The sequence below is a fragment of the Mytilus californianus genome, unplaced genomic scaffold (assembly GCF_021869535.1).
Source record: "Mytilus californianus isolate M0D057914Y unplaced genomic scaffold, xbMytCali1.0.p SCAF_3, whole genome shotgun sequence".
Taxonomy (NCBI): domain Eukaryota; kingdom Metazoa; phylum Mollusca; class Bivalvia; order Mytilida; family Mytilidae; genus Mytilus; species Mytilus californianus.
In genome coordinates this window covers 4,765,292-4,790,138 of record NW_026262679.1, presented here as the reverse complement: position 1 = coordinate 4,790,138, position 24,847 = coordinate 4,765,292, and the positions used below count along the sequence as shown (strand labels likewise).

At 32.0% G+C, this 24,847-nt stretch overlaps 2 protein-coding genes across 6 annotated transcripts in view; one reads left to right on the top strand and one right to left on the bottom strand.

Annotated features, from left to right (window-relative positions):
• LOC127732893 (GON-4-like protein) overlaps positions 1–24,847 on the bottom strand; it is a 179,747-nt gene that overhangs the window by 66,551 nt on the left and 88,349 nt on the right. For all 5 annotated transcript variants that reach the window (XR_007996491.1, XR_007996492.1, XR_007996490.1 and 2 more), the window contains exon 22: positions 23,952–24,089. Coding sequence is in view for 1 of the 5 variants with exons in the window: in XM_052242069.1 (XP_052098029.1) it covers positions 23,952–24,089 (138 nt within the window). In the remaining 4 variants the exon portion in view is untranslated. The remainder of the gene's footprint in view (positions 1–23,951; positions 24,090–24,847) is intronic.
• Positions 8,615–10,107, top strand: LOC127732915 (probable G-protein coupled receptor 139). The gene has a single exon (XM_052242127.1). The coding sequence runs from the start codon at positions 8,798–8,800 to the stop codon at positions 10,094–10,096; it is 1,299 nt and encodes a 432-aa protein (XP_052098087.1). The 5' UTR covers positions 8,615–8,797; the 3' UTR covers positions 10,097–10,107.

Below are 24,847 nucleotides of genomic sequence, written 5' to 3'. Positions count from 1 at the left end.
GAATTTGGAAAAAATATAAGATACAATTACTTTCCTAACTGGTAAGAACTTTTTTGCATATAAAGTTTAATGAACATTTTAATCATGAGTGAAACAACCATGTTTAGGGAAAATATAACTGACAACATCACCATGACAACATCCATTCCTCAGATCGGAGGAGGAATGGACCCACCAAGAAGACCAACATTGCCTGAGCTCCTTATGGCGTATTCAGAATATGTCTGGGCAGTAAATCTTGGAACTTATGTGTTTCCCATTATAATAGGACTAGGAACAATTGGGAATGTTTTAAGTTTTCTAATCATGATAAGGAGAACCATGATTATAACTCCAACATGCTTTTACATGGCAGTACTAGCCATCTCTGACACTACCATTCTCTACGTAGACTGTCTTAGGAAGTGGGTTTTCCTTATGTACGGGGAAGATGCCTGGAACATCAATACAGCAGCGTGTCGGGCATTTTATTATCTAAGTTATTCTTCATTTCACTATTCGGTATGGATTATTGTTGCTATGACTACAGAAAGATTTTTTGCAATTCGGTACCCACTAAAATTTTTGACAGTTGGAAGCATTAGAAAAACAAAAGTGGCATGTCTAATTATTCTGATTTGTGTTTTGCTGCTCAATTGTCATTTTACTTGGTCAGTGAAAAAAAACCAAAATGGAAACTGTGTGCCAGAAGAAGGCTATTCAATCTTTCTCAAAGATGTGATGCCTTGGATTGATGCTGTTTTTTATTCATTTCTACCATTTGTAATATTAATTACATTTAATGTGTTAATTATTTGTTCGTTCAGAAAGGCCCACAGAAGACAGAAAACTCTCCATGGCAACCCTACTTCACATAAATCTGCATCACAGAATCGCACATCTATAAACCACAGAATGACAGCAATGTTGTTGTCAGTCACTTTTACTTTCATTATAATGACTGCTCCTAAAACAGTTCTACTCTGTATAAGGAATGAAGTTTTCAAGTTCCTTAAGTATAACACGTATGATTTTCAAGAGATTGCACTGTACACGCTAATAAGTCGCATTGCTGACTTGTGCATCTATACAAATCATGCAATTAATTTTTTCCTTTATTGTGTAAGTGGACAGAGATTCAGAAAAGAAATGAAACTGCTGTTTTTATGTCGCAAATCACGTAGTGCAAGTCTATCGCTTTATTCATCAAAATGTCTGCCATCATCACGTTACCAAACGATGCAGACAGGGAGCAGGGGATCATATGAGAATGACAATGGACTGGAATCATATCACACAATGCGCACAGTCAGCAGTACTTTAGGATCAAACAATAATGAAAATTGCCAGGATGTTAATGAACAAAATGAACCTGAAAACATTCTGTGAGTAAATCACATGCTATAAGCCATTGTATGTTATCATTAAAATACTGTTGTATCTTAATCAGTTTTACTTTTATTTCTTTCAGTTTGTCCAAATATGTATATGGTGATTACAGCACATTCATCCTTTTGATGTAGCCAATAAAAAGTTTCATAGTAATTATAAATAATGATTTAAAACTTCTGCATGGAGTATGCCAAAGAGAGAAGTTGATGAAAAATCCCCCTTTTGTGCTAATCATTTGGATAAAAATCATTAGAGTTGTAGTGCTTGAATAGGCATCTTAGCCTTGCAGATTACTTCTTGAAATATGTTCTTCATAAAGAGAAATGCATATGCATTGTGAACAAAGATAGCTGTTTAATATGTTTCATATTTTTTTACTGAAATGAAAATCTTAATATGCAAACAAATGTTTCAAATTTCATTTACAGTTTTCAAAGAAAACGAAAAATTAGGAATGATGGTTATAAGAAAAAATTCGTAAGGGTTCCGCGGAACCCAGTGTCTCGCCTACTTTTCTGTTAATCGCAGGCTCAACAAAAATGAGGTCGCAAATCAATAAAAATATTCCTCTTGATACTATCTTCTGATTGTAAGAAGCTTCTGTCCAAGTTTGGTAAAAATCCAGGAGAGTTTATGAATCTAATAATGTTTAAAAACTTTAACTGCAGACTGAATGTAATGTTAACTGGAAGAAAACAAAATTTCCTTCTAGATACTAGCATTTGATCATTAACAAGCTTCTGTAAAAGTTAGGTTCAAATCCAAAATAGTATAAGAAAGTTATTAAAATTTTAAAAACTTTAACCACAGGGTGAATATGTTGTTTCCTGGCAGAAAATCTAAGTCCATTTAAAAGTAAAATACGGAAAAAATGGATTTATTTTTTTACAAAATTTCCTTCTAGATACTAGCTTTTGATCATAAGCAAGCTTCTGTCCAAGTTTGGTACAAATCCAAAATAGTATAAGAAAGTTATTAAAATTTTAAAAACTTTAACCAGAGTAAATATGTTGTTTCCTGGCAGAAAATCTAAGTCCATTTAAAAGTAAAATAAGGAAAAAATGGATTTATTTTTTTACAAAATTTACTTCTAGATACTATCTTATGATCATAAACAAGCTTCTGTCCAAGTTTGGTACAAACCAAGGATAGTTTAAGAAAGTTATTAAAATTTTAAAAACTTTAACCACAGAGTGAATGTAAATTCCCAGCAGAAAAACTAAGTCCATTTATAAGTAAAATATGGAAAAAATGGAATTTTATTTTTACAAAATTTACTTCTGGATACTATCTTATGATCATAAACAAGCTTCTGTCCAAGGTTGGTAAAAATCCAGGATAGTTTAAGAAAGTTATTAAAATTTCAAAAACTTTAACCACAGAGTGAATATTTTTGGACGCCGCCGACGACAACGCCGACGGAATGTAGGATCGCTATGTCTCGCTTTTTCGACTAAAGTCGAAGGCTCGACAAAAAATGATTTGTGAAATTCTGGAAAATATCAACAGAAAAAAACAATGAACTAATGTTCAGTATAACAAATATTTATTGAACTATTTGAAAAGAGTATTGTTTCAATTCAGTATTATTCATTAATTAGTAATTACTATTCATTAATTAGTACTTATTATTCTCATCAGAAAAATGATACATTGTTTAAAAGTTCATAAACAATTAATATATATCATCATTTATAACTCTTGATATCTTTTTATGACAAAATATGGTCGTTTTTCAATTTCACATTCCTAACAATTATCAATTATTCAAAATAATTAGGTACTTATATGTTATATAAGTAATGTTTATACCATAGATATAATAGCCATAGATAAAGTACTGAACCCACATCAAAAGCAGATGATATTTGCCGAAATTTTATCACCCTCTTATTATATACATGTAACGCTTGGTGTTAATTAGCCTTCATTGGCAATTGCCGTCTATCGATATCTAATAAATTGTGAATCGGGAGAGTAATATGTCATTCTTCGGACAATTTCGGTAGTTATCGTTATCTTCCGGTACATCATTTTTTTGGAATGTTTATACATGTTATATACGTGCTTAAAATACAAGTCAAGGTGATCGATGTATAATTACATTGTTCTTATAAGTCCTGAATATTCATCAAATATTTTCCACCGAACGTTGTGAAATCAACGATCATATAATAAATCACAGTAATAGAAAATACACAACTAGTTTCATACCAAACCAAAGAAGTTATAAAAATAAAGTACACAAAAAGTACGTTGACAACTAAACGGGCAGACTTACGGAGGGTTATATAGCCGTATTTCTAGTACGAATAACACCCCTAACACAATTCTTTGAAGGATATATATTGTTTACTTCAAAAATGAAATCGACAATCAGATTAAACCATCCGCTATTTAATTGCAAAACAAGCAACAACAAAAAATGTAAGCGGAAAAGTATTATATATATAAAAGAAAAAAATCAGAGACATGATAATTGTGCTATTTCCCAATTATTTAATGTATTCAGTATGTCCACCACTTACGTTTTCTTCACCAAACGGCGTTTTAAAATTTATAATGTATTCATTTTTTTCTCTTTATTTTTCAAAAACTTCGTGTTACCGTTACGACAGAAAGTTTCAACACTTTTTTTGTGTTCTAAAATATAATAATTTCGTTTTTCTGGTCTAAAATGTGTTTATACTGTTTTGAATCTCGATAAAAAAGAATTGTCTTTAACTCGCCATAGAAAAATTCGACCAGGTTCGACCTCTTAACCACGTATACCATCAGTAGTTGATATGTCTCCTCTTGTCAATCATACAGGTCTTATTTCCCGAGTGCAACCAATGCAAGTGCTATGGCAATTTAATTTTACGTGCCTGTTAAGTCCATTTTCCATAATTTCTCTATTTTATTATTTCAACAACAGCATAACCTTTTTATTTGTTGACCGATTTTCTCCAAATAAATTACAATCAGAACAATTTTTACAACCAGACGCTTATCATTGCTACCGCCTCACGGCATATTTTTACTTGAGACAGGTAACGCATATTAATTATCAGCTGATAAGACGCGTGCCCGATAATTTAAATATAATTATGATAAGAAATTAGTCTATTGGGAGGATGTCGGCAGATATCATCTACATCACAGGCCACTTCGCGCCGTGCCGTGCGTTTGATATTTCAAAGGAAACTACATGGGGCTCAGTGTGATATATTCTGAGTACTTTATCTATGGCTATTATATCTATGTTTATACATAGTTTGATTTTCATTACACTCAGTAGTCATTATTTTAGGATTTTCCCAGGATGTGTGTTTTCTTTACTGTTGAGATGAAACAGATTTATTATCATATCTCAATCAGTTAGATGTGAAGTTTATCACATGTTCTTAGCAGGAGGTTTAATTACATCAGTTCCAATACAAATATACATGTCTTGTTAATTAGTGACCACTTGTGGCATTTGGCTTCCTTTGTCCTTTGTTCTGTATACATTAACCTGGGTGCAGTTTTAACTCCTCCCACTTAGGAGCATCCCATTAAGAAGTTGTGTATTAAAAACCTGTGTATGCTGCCTTGAGTATCCATTTATCTAAATGCAGATTAAGCAGTTATTAGACTAATCTTGGCTCTAATAGTGTTTTAGCTAAAAACTTGCCACCCACTGACCCCTCCTTTCACCTTCAATATTGCCATGACAGGGGAATCAATCTCAGCACAGTTTATAGCAGATTTATAGATTTCATTTATGAAATTTTATCACTGGTTGTTTCAAAAATTTCACTCATCCCCCAAGAATTTCTGGGGATAAACTGTCAAATTTCATACAAATTCATTCCAACACCAATTCAACATCAACACTACTAAGCTTCCTCATAGCCTCCTTATAGGCTTCCTCATAGCCTCCTTATAGGCTTCCTCATTGCCTCATTATAGGCTTCCTCATAGCCTCATAGGCATGATAGCCTCTAGGCATGATAGCCTCATAGGCTTCCTGATAGCCTCACACATTTATTTTGAACCATCGTTCCAATTGGATTGGTGTGATGTCAAGCCAGGGGTCTATACTTTGCTACTTTTCAGTATGCACATAGCTAGGCTCTTGGTTTAGGCATGGAGCAAAAAATTAAAATTTTTAGCTGAGTAGATTCCCCAAGGGCTAAATTAGTGATGTATATATAAAATAAAAGTTTTAATTCAATTATGATTTATGTTTAATTCAAACATGGATGCCACTGGCATTGCTACACAATATTTCCCAGGAGTTTATTTACAAGATAGGTTATAACAGGAAAAATTTAGGTTGATAATAATGTTGATGTGAGCACAAAATCCTTAATTTTACATATCATGAGTTCAAATGGTGAGTTCTGAAAGAAATCAGGGGTAATTAAATTATTTAAATTACTATGAACTCATTATGTGTGACTTTGAGGATTTTGTTCACTGACACATTTATTAGCAAAAGTCGAAATATAGGGCAGAAAGTTACATCAGGATGGTTAAATTGTCAGGTCAAAGAAATTTGCAAGAAGGTATCAGGTTGGATGTTTACTCAGGTGTTAACACACATTTCCCTATTACATAACAGACTAACACTTACCAAAGAAAAGATACAGTATAAACAACAGACAATTAAAATAAGATTAGTACAACATCACATCAAACATAAATTAATTTACCCTAAAAATATTTACAAAGAATCAGAACACAATGCAAACATGGAACAAATGACAATTAAACATATTCAGGACCTTTTCTGAGAATTTTGTATAAATCAAATAATTGCTTTTTGTGCAATCAATCCTTAATATTCTTGAATCCTGAGGGTAATAATGATATAAAAAATGTATAACTTTCAAACTAACCCAGAAAACATTTATGAAAAATATAAAATTGAGTGTTTTTTTGTTTGTTGCTTTTTTTAAAGTAACCCGTACCTGCAAATATATCAATTAACAGATTGACTAATAAATACAACTTAAATGAAATGTACAACAGTGCATTGCTACATCCTCTAAAGCAGCTAACTTAATTTTGATAACAAAACATTTTACCAAGAAGCTGTGAAAATCATAAGTCAAAGAAAAGGGAAGACATCACACAATTGTCAAAATTAAATAACACTAAAATAAAATAGATATAAGAAGATGTGGTATGAGTGGTATGTGGAAAGACACACTATAAAATATCAATTGAAATGGCTTAACTCAATCAAAAGACATATTAACACCAGTGAACATACACTGAACAAATAGATTTGATCTATGACACAATGTAAATACAAAATAAATAAACTAAGGGAAGAATAATTAAAGTAACATGTTATACCGATGTGAAATGTTAAACAATCTAAGAACAAGAGTGCACACGCTGAAATGTCTCGCCTTCTTTACTAATCATTGATATAATGTTGATAGTCCTAAATATAAAGATTTATTACAACTGTCACATAAACTTAACATTAACCAAGAAAACTAAACACTGACCAATGAACCATGAAAATGAGGTCAAGGTCAGATGAACCATGCCAGGCAGACATGTACAGTTAACAATTCTTCCATATAACAAATATAGTTGACCTATTGCTTATAGTTTAAGAAAAACAGACCAAAACACAAAAACTTAACACTGAGCAATGAACCGTGAAAATGAGGTCAAGGTCATATAAAACCTGCGCGACTGACATATAGATCATAAAATATTTCCATACACCAAATATAGTTGACCTATTGCATATAGTATTAGAAAAAAAGACCAAAACTCAAAAACTTAACTTTGACCACTGAACCATGAAAACGAGGTCAAGGTCAGGGTCAGATGACACCTGCCAGCTAGACATGTACACCTTACAATCATTCCATACACCAAATATAGTAGACCTATTGCATACAGTATAAGAAAAACAGACCAAAACACTAAAACTTAACTATAACCACTGAACCATGAAAATGAGGTCAAGGTCAGATGACACCTGCCAGTTGGACATGTACACCTTACAGTCCTTCCATACACCGAATATACTAGACCTATTGCTTAGAGTATCTGAGATATGGACTTGACCACCAAAACTTAACCTTGTTCACTGATCCATGAAATGAGGTCGAGGTCAAGTGAAAACTGTCTGACGGGCATGAGGACCTTGCAAGGTACGCACATACCAAATATAGTTATCCTAATGTTATAATAAGAGAGAATTTAACATTACAAAAAATGTTAACTTCTTTTTCAAGTAGTCACTGAACCATGAAAATGAGGTCAAGGACATTGGACATGTGACTGACGGAAACTTCGTAACATGAGGCATCCATATACAAAGTATGAAGCATCCAGGTCTTCTACCTTCTAAAATATAAAGCTTTTAAGAAGTTAGCTAACGCCGCCGGATCACTATCCCTATGTCGAGCTTTCTGCGACAAAAGTCGCAGGCTCGACAAAAACAATATGCTTGAACAAAAATATCAGCCATTTGCAATTACTTTAAACACAGGTACTGGTAAATGAAAATAATTTTGTTGTTAGGTATACGTGTACAGTTCAAATGGAGAAAGGAAATATTTTTACAAAATAAATAATTTAATAAAAAGCACTGCAAAGAAAGATTCAGTTTGGTCAACATGAATACTATCAAAAAACAATGAGTGAACCATGGTGGTCCAGGTTATATATGTAGATATAAGAAGATGTGGTATGAGTGCCAATGAGACAACTCTCCATCCAAGTCAAAATTTATAAAAGTAAACCATTATAGGTCAAAGTACTGTCTTCAACACGGAGCATTGGCTCAAACTGAACAGCAAGCTATAAAGGGCCCCAAAAATTACTAGTGTAAAACCATTCAAACGGGAAAACCAACGGTCTAATCTATGTAAAAAAAGTAGAGAAACGAGAAACACTTATGAACCACATCAACAAACGACAACTACTGAACATCAGATTCCTGACTTAGGACAGGTGCAAACAATTGCAATTGATTTGAGATTTTTAGATCAGTATAATATCATTATATCATTAACAGTGCTATAATCAGAGCGTACTGGAGACTCTCAGTCCAAATTCAATGACAATGATGATACTTAATGATGATACTTCAACAATTGAAATCATTGATGAAAATTTCACATTAAGGTATTGGATTGGATATTACTGGGTATTATCATTTCTACATGCGTAAAACTTATTAATCAGCGTGACGTATAATGATTGACAGACTCATATATAAGGAAAAAATCAAAGCTATGTTTGTAAAAACGTAAAATCATTTTATACAGAGAGGAAAAGTACATTATTCTAAAACATTTTGTGAGAAATGTATAAAACTAATGAAAATAATCGAATGTTACTTCGAGATAGAAATATAGAATTTGGAAAAAATATAAGATACAATTACTTTCCTAACTGGTAAGAACTTTTTTGCATATAAAGTTTAATGAACATTTTAATCATGAGTGAAACAACCATGTTTAGGGAAAATATAACTGACAACATCACCATGACAACATCCATTCCTCAGATCGGAGGAGGAATGGACCCACCAAGAAGACCAACATTGCCTGAGCTCCTTATGGCGTATTCAGAATATGTCTGGGCAGTAAATCTTGGAACTTATGTGTTTCCCATTATAATAGGACTAGGAACAATTGGGAATGTTTTAAGTTTTCTAATCATGATAAGGAGAACCATGATTATAACTCCAACATGCTTTTACATGGCAATACTGGCCATCTCTGACACTACCATTCTCTATGTAGACTGTCTTAGGAAGTGGGTTTTCCTTATGTACGGGGAAGATGCCTGGAACATCAATACAGCAGCATGTCGGGCATTTTATTATCTAAGTTATTCTTCATTTCACTATTCGGTATGGATTATTGTTGCTATGACTACAGAAAGATTTTTTGCAATTCGGTACCCACTAAAATTTTTGACAGTTGGAAGCATTAGAAAAACAAAAGTGGCATGTCTAATTATTCTGATTTGTGTTTTGCTGCTCAATTGTCAGTTTACTTGGTCAGTGAAAATAAACCAAAATGGAAACTGTGTGCCAGAAGAAGGCTATTCAATCTTTCACAAAGATGTGATGCCTTGGATTGATGCTGTTTTTTATTCATTTCTACCATTTGTAATATTAATTACATTTAATGTGTTAATTATTTGTTCGTTCAGAAAGGCCCACAGAAGACAGAAAACTCTCCATGGCAACCCTACTTCACATAAATCTGCATCACAGAATCGCACATCTATAAACCACAGAATGACAGCAATGTTGTTGTCAGTCACTTTTACTTTCATTATAATGACTGCTCCAAAAGCAGTTCTATTCTGTATAAGGAATGAAGTTTTCAAGTTCCTTAAGTATAACACATATGATTTTCAAGAGATTGCACTGTACACTCTAATAAGTCGCATTGCTGACTTGTGCATCTATACAAATCATGCAATTAATTTTTTCCTTTATTGTGTAAGTGGACAGAGATTCAGAAAAGAAATGAAACTGCTGTTTTTATGTCGCAAAACACGTAGTGCAAGTCTATCGCTTTATTCATCAAAATGTCTGCCATCATCACGTTACCAAACGATGCAGACAGGGAGCAGGGGATCATATGAGAATGACAATGGACTGGAATCATATCACACAATGCGCACAGTCAGCAGTACTTTAGGATCAAACAATAATGAAAATTGCCAGGATGTAAATGAACAAAATGAACCTGAAAACATTCTGTGAGTAAATCACATGCTATAAGTCATTGTATGTAATCATTAAAATACTGTTGTATCTTAATCAGTTTTACTTTTATTTCTTTCAGTTTGTCCAAATATGTATTTGGTGATTACAGCACATTCATCCTTTTGATGTAGCCAATAAAAAGTTTCATAGTAATTATAAATAATGATTTAAAACTTCTGCATGGAGTATGCCAAAGAGAGAAGTTGAAATCCCCCTTTTGTCCTAATCATTTGGATAAAAATCATTAGAGTTGTAGTGCTTGAATAGGCAGATGCCTTGCAGATTACTTCTTGAAATATGTTCTTCATAAAGTGAAATGCATATGCATTGTGAACAAAGATAGCTGTTAATATGTTTCATATTTTTTTACTGAAATGAAAATCTTAATGTGCAAACAAATGTTTCAAATTTTATTTACAGTTTTCAAAGAAAACGAAAAATTAGGAATGATGGTTATAAGAAAAAAATTATTTGTGAAATTCTGGAAAATATCAACAGAAAAAAATAATGAACTAATGTTCAGTATTACAAATATTTATTGAATTAGTTGAAAAGAGTATTCTTTCAATTCAGTATTAATGAATTCATTTATTAGTAATTATAATTCATTAATTAGTAATTATTATTCTCATCAGAAAAATGATACATTGTTTAAAAGTTCATAAACAATTAATATATATCATCATTTATAACTCTTGATATCTTTTTATGACCAAATATGGTAATTTTCAATTTCACATTCCTAACAAATATCAATTATTCAAAATAATTCAAATAATTGCTTTTTGTTCAATCAATCCTTAATATTCTTGAATCCTGAGGGTAATAATGATATAAAAAAATGTTTAACTTTCAAACTAACCCAGAAAACATTTATGAAAAATATAAAATTGAGTGTTTTTTTGTTTGTTGTTTTTTTTAAAGTAACCCGTACCAGGTGTCAACGTATATTTGTTCCGCCTAACAGAAGTTCCACTGGAAACTTTGTTATAAACAATGTCATAATATTTGTTCCTGTTGGAACAAATATTCTATACCATTTATTCCGTTAGGAACATTTACTGTAATATTTATTCCAATGGAAATAATATTCCAGAATATTGTTTCCATTTGGAACTTATATTATGAAGGAACTTCTATTCCGTGACACCTGCAAATATATCAATTAACAGATTGACTAATAAATACAACTTAAATGAAATGTACAACAGTGCAATGCTACATCCTCTAAAGCAGCTAACATAATTTTGATAACAAAACATTTTACCAAGAGGCTGTGAAAATCATAAGTCAAAGAAAAGGGAAGTCATTACACAATTGTCAAAATTAAATAACACTAAAATAAAATAGATATAAGAAGATGTGTTATGAGTGGTATGTGGAAAGACACACTATAAAATATCAATTGAAATGGCTTAACTCAATCAAAAGACATATTAACACCAGTGAACATACACAAATAAATTTGATCTATGATACAATGTGAATACAAAATAAATAAACTAAGGGAAGAATAATTAAAGTAACATGTTATACCGATGTGAAATGTTAAACAATTTAAGAAAAACAATATGATTGAACAAAAATATCAGCCATTTGCAATTACTTTAAACACAGGTAAATGAAAATAATTTTGTTGTTAGGTATACGTGTACAGTTCAAATGGAGAAAGGAAATATTTTTACAAAATAAATAATTTAATAAAAAACACTGCAAAGAAAGATTCAGTTTGGTCAACATGAATACCATCGAAAAACAATGAGTGAACCATGGTGGTCCAGATTATATATGTAGATATAAGAAGATGTGGTATGAGTGCCAATGAGACAACTCTCCATCCAAGTCAAAATTTATAAAAGTAAACCATTATAGGTCAAAGTACGGTCTTCAACACAGAGCCTTGGCTCAAAATAAACAGCAAGCTATAAAGGGCCCCAAAAATTACTAGTGTAAAACCATTCAAACAGGAAAACCAACGGTCTAATCTATATAAAAAAACGAGAAACGAGAAACACTTATGAACCACATCAACAAACGGCAACTACTGAACATCAGATTCCTGACTTAGGACAGGTGCATACAATTGCAGCGGGTTTATATGTTTTAATGGTACCAAACCTTCACCCTTATCTGAAACAATAGTGTAACAACACAACATACAAAAGACACCTGTACCTGTACCTGTATTATAAATGAATATGGGCGAGTAGAGACCAAAATGCTATTTTTCAGAGCTTCTGAACTAATATAAAAAAGAATATTTAGAATAATAGTTCTCAATATAAATAACTTATAAGGAGATGTGGTATGATTGCCAATGAGACTAACTCATAAGGAGATGTGGTATGATTGCCAATGAGACTCACTAATGAGGAGTTGTGGTATGATTGCCAATGAGACTAATAAGGAGATGTGGTATGATTGCCAATGAGACTAACTCATAAGGAGATGTGGTATGATTGCCAATGAGACTAACTCATAAGGAGATGTGGTATGATTGCCAATGAGACTAACTAATAAGGAGATGTGGTATGATTGCCAATGAGACTAACTAATAAGGAGATGTGGTATGATTGCCAATGAGACTAATAAGGAGATGTGGTATGATTGCCAATGAGACTAATAAGGAGATGTGGTATGATTGCCAATGAGACTAACTCATAAGGAGATGTGGTATGATTGCCAATGAGACTAACTCATAAGGAGATGTGGTATGATTGCCAATGAGACTAACTGATAAGGAAATGTGGTATGATTGCCAATGAGACTAATAAGGAGATGTGGTATGATTGCTATTGAGACTAACTAATAAGGAGATGTGGTATGATTGCCAATGAGACTAACTAATAAGGAGATGTGGTATGATTGCCAATGAGACTCACTAATGAGGAGATGTGGTATGATTGCCAATGAGACTCACTAATGAGGAGATGTGGTATGATTGCCAATGAGACTAACTAATAAGGAGATGTGGTATGATTGCCAATGAGACTAACTAATAAGGAGATGTGGTATGATTGCCAATGAGACTCACTAATAAGGAGATGTGGTATGATTGCCAATGGGACTAACTAATAAGGAGATGTGGTATGATTGCCAATGAGACTCACTAATAAGGAGATGTGGTATGATTGCCAATGAGAGTAACTAATAAGGAGATGTGGTATGATTGCCAATGAGACTAACTAATAAAATATATAAGGAGATGTGGTATGATTGCCAATTACAATAACTAATAAGGAGATGTGGTATGATTGCCAATGAGACTAACTATCAACCTGAGACCAAAGGAAGAGGATGTAAACAACTTTAGGTTACAGTGCCGCCTTTAGTAAAACCCATTCCGTACAGTAAGCTATAAAAAGCATGACAAAATAACACTATTCAAAGATCTGCCTACATTGTTAAATCAATAACCTTTAGTAACAAGTTTATTTTCGAAGGACCAATAAGTTTACATGAATTGTATCTAAACTTACAGGACCCATAACATTACGGTAAAAAAATAAGGTTTTATCAGGTACAGCCAAACTTCAATACCAAATCTTTGTATCAATGAAAGAGTTTAGTAATGGTTTAATTAATTTGTGGTAACAAAATTCCTTATTTAATAATTAACCATTAAATATATAGACTAGGCTCATTGAAATCAAAAACAAGACTACAGAGACAATAACTTGAGTATCAGTTTATGGATCTTTATGAAATTGTACACGAGGTTCCATACCACAAAAGTAAGGTTGGTATTAATTTTGGGGTTTATGGCCCTAACCTTTTAAGAATTTTGGGCCAAAAAGGGGCCTTAGTCATTCTGTTGTGTGTTTTCAGAGGAGTTGTGATGACAAGAACAGGACTGATGAACGGATAGACTGATAGATGCCCTGATGCCCAGAAAGATGGATATACGGACAGACGCGTCAAAACATTACACCCTAGGGAATTATCAAATTATCAGCATTTTCATTCCAATATAACAATCCACTTCAATAACAATTTAGACATTTCCAACATATACTTAAAAACAATTTCCTATATATTGACATTTCTGTACAAACGGAAATTACTCAAACCACAATTAAAGGTAATCCACTCTAAAACACACAACATTAATGTAATCTTTTGATATAACTTTTCAGAATAATTCTAACCACAAATTCACAAATCTGATTAAAATAACATCCCAACCACTTAGAATTACAATCCCATAAACCACAATTACCAATTCATGCCCAATTTCATCCCAAAGTATTATCCTATTTTGCAAAAAAAAAAAAAAAATCTTCATTTATAATAATTCTATTATCCTTTTAACTTAGATATAATTTTATTCTGCATTTCATTTCCACTACATCATTCATTCCTTAAATTGCTAAATTATCAATATCAATTTCTAAATCCTTACAGTATAACAATGTAAAGAAAAATGAATGTCCTCCCCTTTCCTATCACCAAAAGTCAGAACATGTTTAAAAACTTCTATCATTACCTGATGACAAATAAACCTAAAACTACCATACACATCAATCTGTACTCCACTTGTAGCAATATTCAAACAACAAAAAATTATTAATTAATTTAATAAAAGGTTCTATACCAATTACAGCTTAATCTAAATTCCTTTATGGAGCATTTTAAAAACTTAGCTAATATTGTTCATTAATAAATAAATCAATTAAATTCCTGATATATTTGGATATCCTGAATCTTACCGTGTATTTAGATTTTGGATATTAGACCGTAATAGGTAAAAGTTCAATTTCATTTTTTTCAGTTCTATGACCACATTCATTCTGTGTCAGAAACCTATGCTGTGTCAAATATTTAATCACAATCAAAATACAGAGCTGTGTCAAGCTTCAATGAGGAATGTTGTATCCATACTTGCCCCAACTGTTCAGGGTTCAACCTCTGTGGTCGTATCAAGCTGCACCCCATAGAGCATTTTATTTAAAACTAGATACCTCAAAGGTAATTGTGGCCAACTTTGGTTACATTTGGCCCAGAGGAGAAGATTTTGTAAAAAGTTAACGAATGATTAACGCAAAATAATGAGAATAATTCACACTGGCCCTTTCGGCCAGGTGAGCTAAAAAGGATATGCAAAGAAATCAGTACAGAAAAAAACACTCAACACTAAAATACCATATATATATATATTATATTATTATAATAATATATAAAACACTCAACACTAAAATACCATATATATATATATATATACATGTAATAGATTACAAAAACACTCAACACTAAAATACCATATATATATATATATATATATATATACATGTAATAGATTACAAAAACACTCAACACTAAGATACCATATATATATATATATATATACATGTAATAGATTACAAAAACACTCAACACTAAAATACCATATATATATATATACATGTAATAGAATACAAAAACACTCAACACTAAAATACCATATATATATACATGTAATAGATTACAAAAACACTCAACACTAAGATACCATATATATATATATATATATATATATATATATATATATATATATATACATGTAAGAGATTACAAAAACACTCAACACTAAGATACCATATATATATATACATGTAATAGATTACAAAAACACTCAACACTAAAATACCATATATATATATACATGTAATAGATTACAAAAACACTCAACACTAAAATACCATATATATATATACATGTAATAAATTACAAAAACACAAGTACAAGAAGAACAATAATATGACAAGAGTGCACACGCTGAAATGTCTCGCCTTCTTTACTAATCATTGATATCATGTTGATAGTCCTAAATATAAAGCTTTATTACAACTGTCACATAAACTTAACATTAACCAAGTAAACTAAACATTGACCAATGAACCATGAAATGAGGTCAAGGTCAGATGAACAATGCTTGGCAGGCATGTACAGCTAACAATTCTTCCATACAACAAATTCTCGTTTTTTATATAGATTAGACCGTTGGTTTTCCCGTTTGAATGGTTTTACACTAGTAATTTTTTGGGGCCCTTTATAGCTTACTGTTCGGTGTGAGCCAAGCCTAGTGTTGAAGACCGTACTGTGACCTATAATGGTTTACTTTTATAAATTTTGACTTGGATGGAGAGTTGTCTCATTGGCACTCATACCACATCTTCTTATATCTATTGACCTATTGCTTATAGTTTAAGAAAAACAGACCAAAACACAAAAACTTAACACTGAGCAATGAACCTTGAAAATGAGGTCAAGGTCAAATAAAACCTGCGTGACTGACATATAGATCATAAAATATTTCCATACACCAAATATAGTTGAACTATTGCATACAGTATTAGAAAAAAAGACCAAAACTCAAAAACTTAACTTTGACCACTGAACCATGAAAATGAGGTCAAGGTCAGATGTCACCTGCCAGCTAGACATGTACACCTTACAATCATTCCATACACCAAATATAGTATACCTATTGCATACAGATTAAGAAAAACAGACCAAAACACAAAAACTTAACTATAACCACTGAACCATGAAAATGAGGTCAAGGTCAGATGACACCTGCCAGTTGGACATGTACACCTCACAGTCCTTCCATACACCGAATATACTAGACCTATTGCTTATAGTATCTGAGATATGGACTTGACCACCAAAACTTAACCTTGTTCACTGATCCATGAAATGAGGTCGAGGTCAAGTGAAAACTATCTGACGGGCATGAGGACCTCGCAAGGTACGCACATACCAAATATAGTTATCCTATTACTTATAATAAGAGAGAATTTAACATTACAAAAAATCTTAACTTTTTTTTCAAGTAGTCACTGAACCATGAAAATGAGGTCAAGGACTTTGGACATGTGACTGACGGAAACTTCGTAACATGAGGCATCCATATACAAAGTATGAAGAATCCAGATCTTCCACCTTCTAAAATATAAAGCTTTTAAGAAGTTAGCTAACACCGCCGCTGCCGCCGCCGGATCACTATCCCTATGTCGAGCTTTCTGTGACAAAAGTCACAGGCTCGACAAAAATTATGTATCAAAGATTTCTACCATATTTTGACTGTCAGAATTATAAAGTGTTATCCAAATACAAAATTGTATGATCAGATTTTAAAGATTTTGTTACTATTGCAAAGACATATCTATGTCTGGAGTGTGCAATCAGTTTCAAGGTCTCAGTTAGCATGGTATAGTAAGTTTAGACTGTCCATTACTATGGTAGACATTTTTGCACATCTCACTGACCAAAATGTCTAGACCACTTGAGTAAAGGGGACATATTTACCACTCCAATAAGAACTGTCTAATAAAACATAGGTTTTGTCTCAAGTTGTGCCATCATTGTATTGATAAATTGTCTTTTTCTAGATTCAAGTACTTAAATAACATCAATAGTTTGGACATGTGATTGAGCAGTAACTTCTGCTGAACAACAAATGGCTTTCACCTTCATACTGTTAAATAAAACCATTGCGTGTAAAAAATCTGTTACTTATGTTCAAACTATCAATACACTGTACATTCTGACAATGAAAGTTTTTTTATAATGATATATCAGTTAAGAATGATCATCTAGTCTGACATGGTAGGTTTTACATCAAATGGTCATGACCTGTACTCCTATAACCAAGACTATTTTCCCACAAATAACTTGATAATGGTAGTAGATTTATATGAGTCGATTAAGTGTCTAAAATGAGCCCTGCATACGTTATAATCAATTGTTTCATGTATTACAGAAAAAAAGTTCAGAAAAATGTTATTTCCATCGACTTCCTATTTTCAAGGGCCACAACACGGCAAAAAAAAACAAAAAAAAACAGTAAAGACACTAACAGTCAGCATATATTTAGAAGATAATTTAACTGGTTCTAAAATTAGGCATTTAGCTTCAGGGCTAATGCAGAGTAAATCTGCTTTGTTATATTATTAATGGTGTCGTTGTATAAGTTTTCTTTTTGTTGCATATAACTGCAGTAACAATTATCCCTCTCTATGAGATAGATGGTTCAAACATTTTTACATCTTCCAATTATCAATTCAGTAATGAGATGAAAAAGACAGAATGCTTCTCATAAAGGATACCTATTAATCTGCATGATACAGTGTATGTTACATTTATAACATGGCTTTTTGTTAATTAAACAGAAATACGCTTTCCAAAACTTTGTGAACACTTCTCTTAAGTCCTATTATAACATCATAAGACAGTGTCCAATTGCAGAACAAATTAAAATAAAACTGAACTAGAAATTTTGTTTGGCTTTATTTTTGACTTCCAATAACTGTTACTAGTAATCCAATAACTGTTACTAGTAATTCATTGATAAAAATTTGTTCATTGGCATTAATTTTCTTAGTTGGAGAAAATGTTGCTATTTTAAGGGAACCAATTTCCAGGTTTTATAATGAGCTCCTATCCAAGTATCTATACAAATTTGTATTTGGCCTACTTTTTTTTAAATAAATGGGTTTTCCCTACTAACAAAACCCATGAAAATTGGTACATGTAACTGACAATAATTAATGAATCCATCCAGATGATGAAATTTAACAGGACTTGATATGTTTTATAGTGAAAGTATACATGAACTCTCTGGCATGGTGTATGAGAGAGCCAATTATTCTTCCAAAAAGGATTAACAAGATTATCTGCTTCCGTAGTTAAGAATATTTGTTTCCAATCTTTCAATAAAAGCCTTCTTCGCTATCATAAATCTAACATATATAAATAATTAAGCAGAGCTGATAGGGGAAACAGTGTAAAGGCATGCTAAAAAGGCAATCATTTCCTCCTTAGCCACAATCACTAAACCAATTTACGTATTTCATTTAGAGATATTACCATCATAATTATTTATTTATATGGCAATGTAATAATCCAAAATGTTTTTTCTAAAACGGAATTAACAATAAATAAAATAACCAATTCTTCCTGCCATGTTAAAAGCAAAGATTTTCATGATCAATTGACACAACAAATCAAACTGCATCTGCACAGGAAATATAAACTCATTATCTATAGCTCGTGGAAACAGTATAAAACAATTACTATCAAACTAAAAGCTTCTAAGAAGCCTACATTGTTCACTTAGCATCTAGCATTGACTGTTTTCATGCTTTCTCAAAAGCCATTATGCTTTAATTGGCATCTGAAAATTGACTTTCAATAAAACTGCTGAAATACAAACTAGCATATTTCTTACTATCATTTCAACCAATAAAAATAAAAACTTTTTTTAATCTAAATCAGAGAATAAGGACTCCCAATACCTAAGTTTAGGAATAATTCAGAGGCGCATTTTCAGACTCTTTTTAACAGCTAAATATCGATGATGATAGGACTAAGCTGTTTTAACCAGGACATGTCCAGCCGACGCATGAGTTTCTAATATGGTCCAGACAGAAAATCATGCCTCCAGGACAACTGTATGCATCTTAGAAGAACCCTGTGATTTTTCATTTCATGTTTTGTATCTAACACACCACATTATTTCTATAAATCTATACATTGAAAGCTGGTTTTTTTACCAATTTTCCTGTTTTATTCCCCTCGTCTCATCCCAGCTTTCTATTAAGCAACTACTGTTGAAGTATCATTTTATGTAGGGTCTCTATTTCTGTGGATAATGTGGTTAATTTAAAACCATTAATTGAAAGAATTATTTTATGTAGGGTACCTATTTCTGTAGATAGTGCAGTTTTTTTAAACCATTTATTTAAATCCTCATCAATCACAAACCAAATTTTAAGAAGAAATACCCACAAAAAAGTTATGGTGACCTATAACTTCTATGTTAATTTCTATGTCATGTGGTCTCTGTTGGAGAGTTGTTTCATTGGCAATTATACCACATCTTCTTATTTTTATATAACTTACAACTTCAGCAAGATTGAACTTTCTTTGGAGTATAAATTAACCATCACAATTAGATTGTGTATTATGTAACAGTGACATTATTTAACTAACACTATTACAAATCATAACCTTCAAGTGATCGTCCTATAAATATATTGAAATCAGTTATAAACTGAAATATTTTCATTAATCCATGTCAGCTGTAACAGTAACTTAGAAAACAAGATAATTTCCTGTATTGTCATAGTTACAGAAACTGAAGTCAGAATTTATAATGGATTAAAGTTTGAGGTGTGTATTCCACAAATATTACATCCCTCAGCATAATTTTATTACAGATTTGTCAATCTTTGGAATGGATACTCAAGCAGTTGTTAGTTTCATACAGGATGCTCTTTACAAAAATTTACAACAAAAGAGACAATTTTTCGTTCCCATTGGTAATTTTCGCTTGATGGACAGTGATGTTCCTTTAGCCCTTCTTAAGGTGTGTATATTTCACAACTTGTTCACTATGCCTGTGTCTGTAGTCACGTTTTAGATTCCAATTAATTTATGTATAACTGATTAATTATTTAGTCAGGGACTGCGTTACCACAAATTAATTAAAACCTTTACCAAATTCTTTCATACATTCAAAGAGTTGGTTGGGAAGTTTGGCTGTACCTGCAGAATTCTTGTCAAAAACAGAATATCACATCCTAATTTTTATGATGATGTTGTTTAAAAAGCCCCTAAATTTAGATATGATCTGTGTAAACTAATTGATCCTTTGGATAAACTTATTCTTAAAGTTTATCAGTTTAACAAAGTAGTAACATCTTTAAATATTGTTCTTATTGGTACTAACGTTGATTTTTTTTTTTTTTAAATTATAACATGACTAAATATATATTGCTATATATGTACAGTTATGAGAACTCATTATCCTACATCCTGTTGTTACTGTTTACTTATACTTTGGCACTGAACAAGGTCATGCGTTTCTCAGACTGTTTATGACGCATTTTTCATATCAGGGCCTTTTTTAGCTGACTATACGGTATGGGTTTTTCTCGTTGTTGAAGGCCATATGGTTGCCTATAATTGCTTACATTCACTTCATTTGAACTCTGGTGGATAGTTAGTCTCATTGGCAATCATACCCCATCTTATTTTTATATTCATTGAGAAAAAATTTGTTCTTCAATTCTTTGTTCTAACATGGAAGTATTATATTGACAGGAACTCCAACAAGCGGACTTCAAACGTTTATAGTGCGATGCCGCAAAATCGTTAAGTATCTGTTAACTAAATCGACATGTCATATGGATGCATGGGTTCCGATCAAATTTTTGGAACCTCGTGATTGATCGTAATTACGGAACATACCGAAATAACCGGATGTGTACTTAATTGTCAAGGAAATAACATCAACTGACCATGTCACTAAATGACAAATACGTCAGTTTTTACGGGTTTTGCTGCGTAAAAACAAATAAAAAGAAAGAAACGAAATCCCCGCGACTGTTTTCACCAAAAAAAAAACCTGAAGAGTAAAACTACTCACAAGCCATAAACATTTCAGTTTAAGATACAATCAATAAATACGATGTAAGATGTTTAAGAACTGTTAAGCATTTACACCCATAAATAAATTCAAATTTGGTTCCCATGATAAAAATTTAAGAAAAAAAAAATACTAAACTGCTTAGGGCCCATCATGGTGATCGTTCTTTTAAATGCATCCAGAAATATTTAAAGCCATTCATCAAAAAAATCTGTCAGACGTCAGAGTAATCTCGGACTAGGTTGAATGCTTTCAAGGTTGTTTATAACTTTGGAATTATTATAAAAGGTAACCTGATAATGTTATGTAGAAGTCATCACGTGCGTGTAATTATTAACCTTTTTTTAGTCTTTAAAACATATTTGATAAATACGTTAATAACATTTTTCTACACTGAAACGATAGAGAAAACCATTAATATTCTTGTAACATTCGATAAAAATTTACAACCTTTAACTTAAATTTGACTTATCCTTCGCCATCTTACATACTACACGCACATCACATTGTTTTCCACAAACACCCGACTTTAGGTACATGTAATTTTTAATATCGGATATTTCCAGATTTACAAGTTCCAATGATTAAAACATATTAAACAAAACTAAAAATAAGCTTGCCCTCTTTCCGAATGCAATTAATTTTCTTATGTCATTCTGTTAAATATGGACCGATTTTTTAGATCTTTTCAGCGTTTGCCTTCATTTATTGAACAAAACAGGTGTCGTTATTCATGTGGACATTCACAAATAACCACGGGAGTTTCCGTGTTTATTTACATTGGTAGGTAGATAAGACACTCGATACCAAATCGTGTGATAAGACCAGCATCAGTTAACAGAACAGGCGAAGGCAGCATCGCAGATACCCCACAAAGGAGTTATCACGTACTTGACAAACTGAGTCGGAACCTTTTATTTTCTTAAAGAAATCAGTGGGATGGGAATGTGCTAATTTTTCTTTGGAGTTCCTGTCAATATAAAACTTCCATGGTTCTAATAATTAAATAATTTGAACAAATTAAAAGAATATGTGAAAATTTGTGTTTACATGATATATCTGGTATAAAGTTGTCACATAGACAATCCATACCACATCTGCTTATTTTTGTACAGGTATATCTTGTAATTAATTTTTGACATTAGAATTGAGTTTTTAGGTTGGACCTTAATGGATGATGTATATGGAGTAGGCCATACTTACATTTTTGTGGCATCTTATCATACTAAGTTGAAAGAAGTAGTGAGATGCCTGACTTTTATGATAACAGATGCTCAGTTCTGACTGGCTTTAGTTCGTGTTACAATATCTCCAGTTTTCATTAACAACATATTAAAATTTGAAAAGCATTTGTTGAAAGGTTCATAAGTTATTGCATGGAAGCTGTTGGCAGCACCATGCCATACTTCATCATTTTAATGAGCAGATTTTTCCTTCAGAAAACAGGTTAAAAATCCACTTGATGAAGATTAAAAGAAAAACTCAGGTATTATGATATTTGGAAAAGAATATGTAAAAGAGAGGCGAAAGATACTAAAGGGATATTCAAACACTAACTGACAATGTCATGGCAAATAAAGAGCTGTGCCATGAGCTCATGATACGCCCGTCGCCCTTTTAGCTTGTCTTTATGCTTTAAATGAATTTATATGATCGCCTAGAAATACAGTGAGCACTACTCAATTAGCCCTTCCTCCAAAATAAAAAAAGACATGCATACATAGTGGAACCTTTGACACAAAACATGAATAAGACAAAAATCAAAAGGGAACTTATGTTAATATATATAAACAGATCACCAAAGTTTCATGAAAATTGCTCAAAGCATTTTTGAGTTATTTTCAGAAAACTGGAAAATCCCCCCTTTTTATGAATAAAGTCCCAAATACTCAGAAACATAAAATCAGAATTTTTTTTAAATCAAAAGGGAATTATGTCAATATATATAAACAGATCACCAAAGTTTCATGAAAATTGCTCAAAGCACTTTTGAGTTATTATCAGAAAACTGGAAAATCACCACTTTTTTTTAACAAATAAAATCCCATTGTTCGGCAACGTAAAATCTAAAATTTTTTAAAAACCAAAAGGGTTTTACATTAATAAATATAATCAATTCACCAAAGTTTCATGAAAATTGGTGAAAGCGTTTTTTAGTTATTGTCCGAGGGGTCGATAATAGACGGACAGACCGACAACAGTATACCATAATATGTCCCTTCTTAAGACAGGCATATCAAAAGGAAAAACTATGAAAAGACAAACAACAGCAGACAAAACACAACATAGAAAACTAAAGACTGAGCAACACAAACCCCACCAAAAACCAGAGGGGGGTTTTCCAGTGCTCCAGAAGGGTAAGCAGATCCTGCTCCACATATGCCTGGCACTGTCGTGTACATGTAAGGTACTCAATGCACAATGTTCTGACAAACCTACCTTAATAGGAGATTGTTCTGACTTTCCAAAGTCATTCAATATCTTAAGGAACTGTTCATATTTGTCTGATTCTTCTTTGAGTGCCTCTTTTGTTCTGTTCAAATAAGCCTGGGCAAAAGCAGTATCCTTGTCATCTTTCTGTAAACAAGAAGTAGTTTGTAAATTGTAATTCAGATATCTGGAATAGATTTAACAATCTGTTCTCTACTATCAATAATCCATCCCTAACAAAATACTGTTAATTCAGAAATTATTTAGATTTTTTGTCAATGCTAAAAATGGGAAGTTTCAGGTTGGCAATAATAATAAACAGCTGCGCCATGAGCGCATGATACATCCGTCGCATTTTCAAAGAATAAAGTTCAATCACTTCTCAATGTCATATCAGAAATTTATAAAAATCAATAGGGAGCTTTTGTCAATAGATTTAAACAATTCACCAAGGTTTCATGAGATCTGCTGAAGCATTTTTGAGATATTGTCCGAAAACTGGAAAATCCCCCCTTTTTTAATGAATTAAACACCATAACTCGGAAATGTAAAATGTAAAATTTATAAAATTCAAAAGAGAGCTTACATCAATAGATATAAGTAATTCACCAAAGTTTCATGAGAACTGCTAAACGCATTTTGGAGTTATTGTCGGAAAACTGTAAACTGCCCCTTTTTTAATGAATAAAACCCCACAACTCAGAAACATAAAATCTAAAATTTATGAAAATAAAAAGGGAGCTCATGTCAATAGATATAAACAATTCACCAAAATTTCTTGCAAATTGGTGAAAGCATTTTGGAGTTATTGTCCGAAAACTGGAAAATCCCCCTTTTTTTAATGAATAAAACCTCACAACTCGGAAACGTAAAATCTGAAATTTATAAAAAAACGAAAGGGAGCT

Bases quoted from the DNA above. Each gene is read 5' to 3' on its own strand.
- LOC127732915 (XM_052242127.1), top strand. From the start codon at position 8,798: ATGAACATTTTAATCATGAGTGAAACAACCATGTTTAGGGAAAATATA.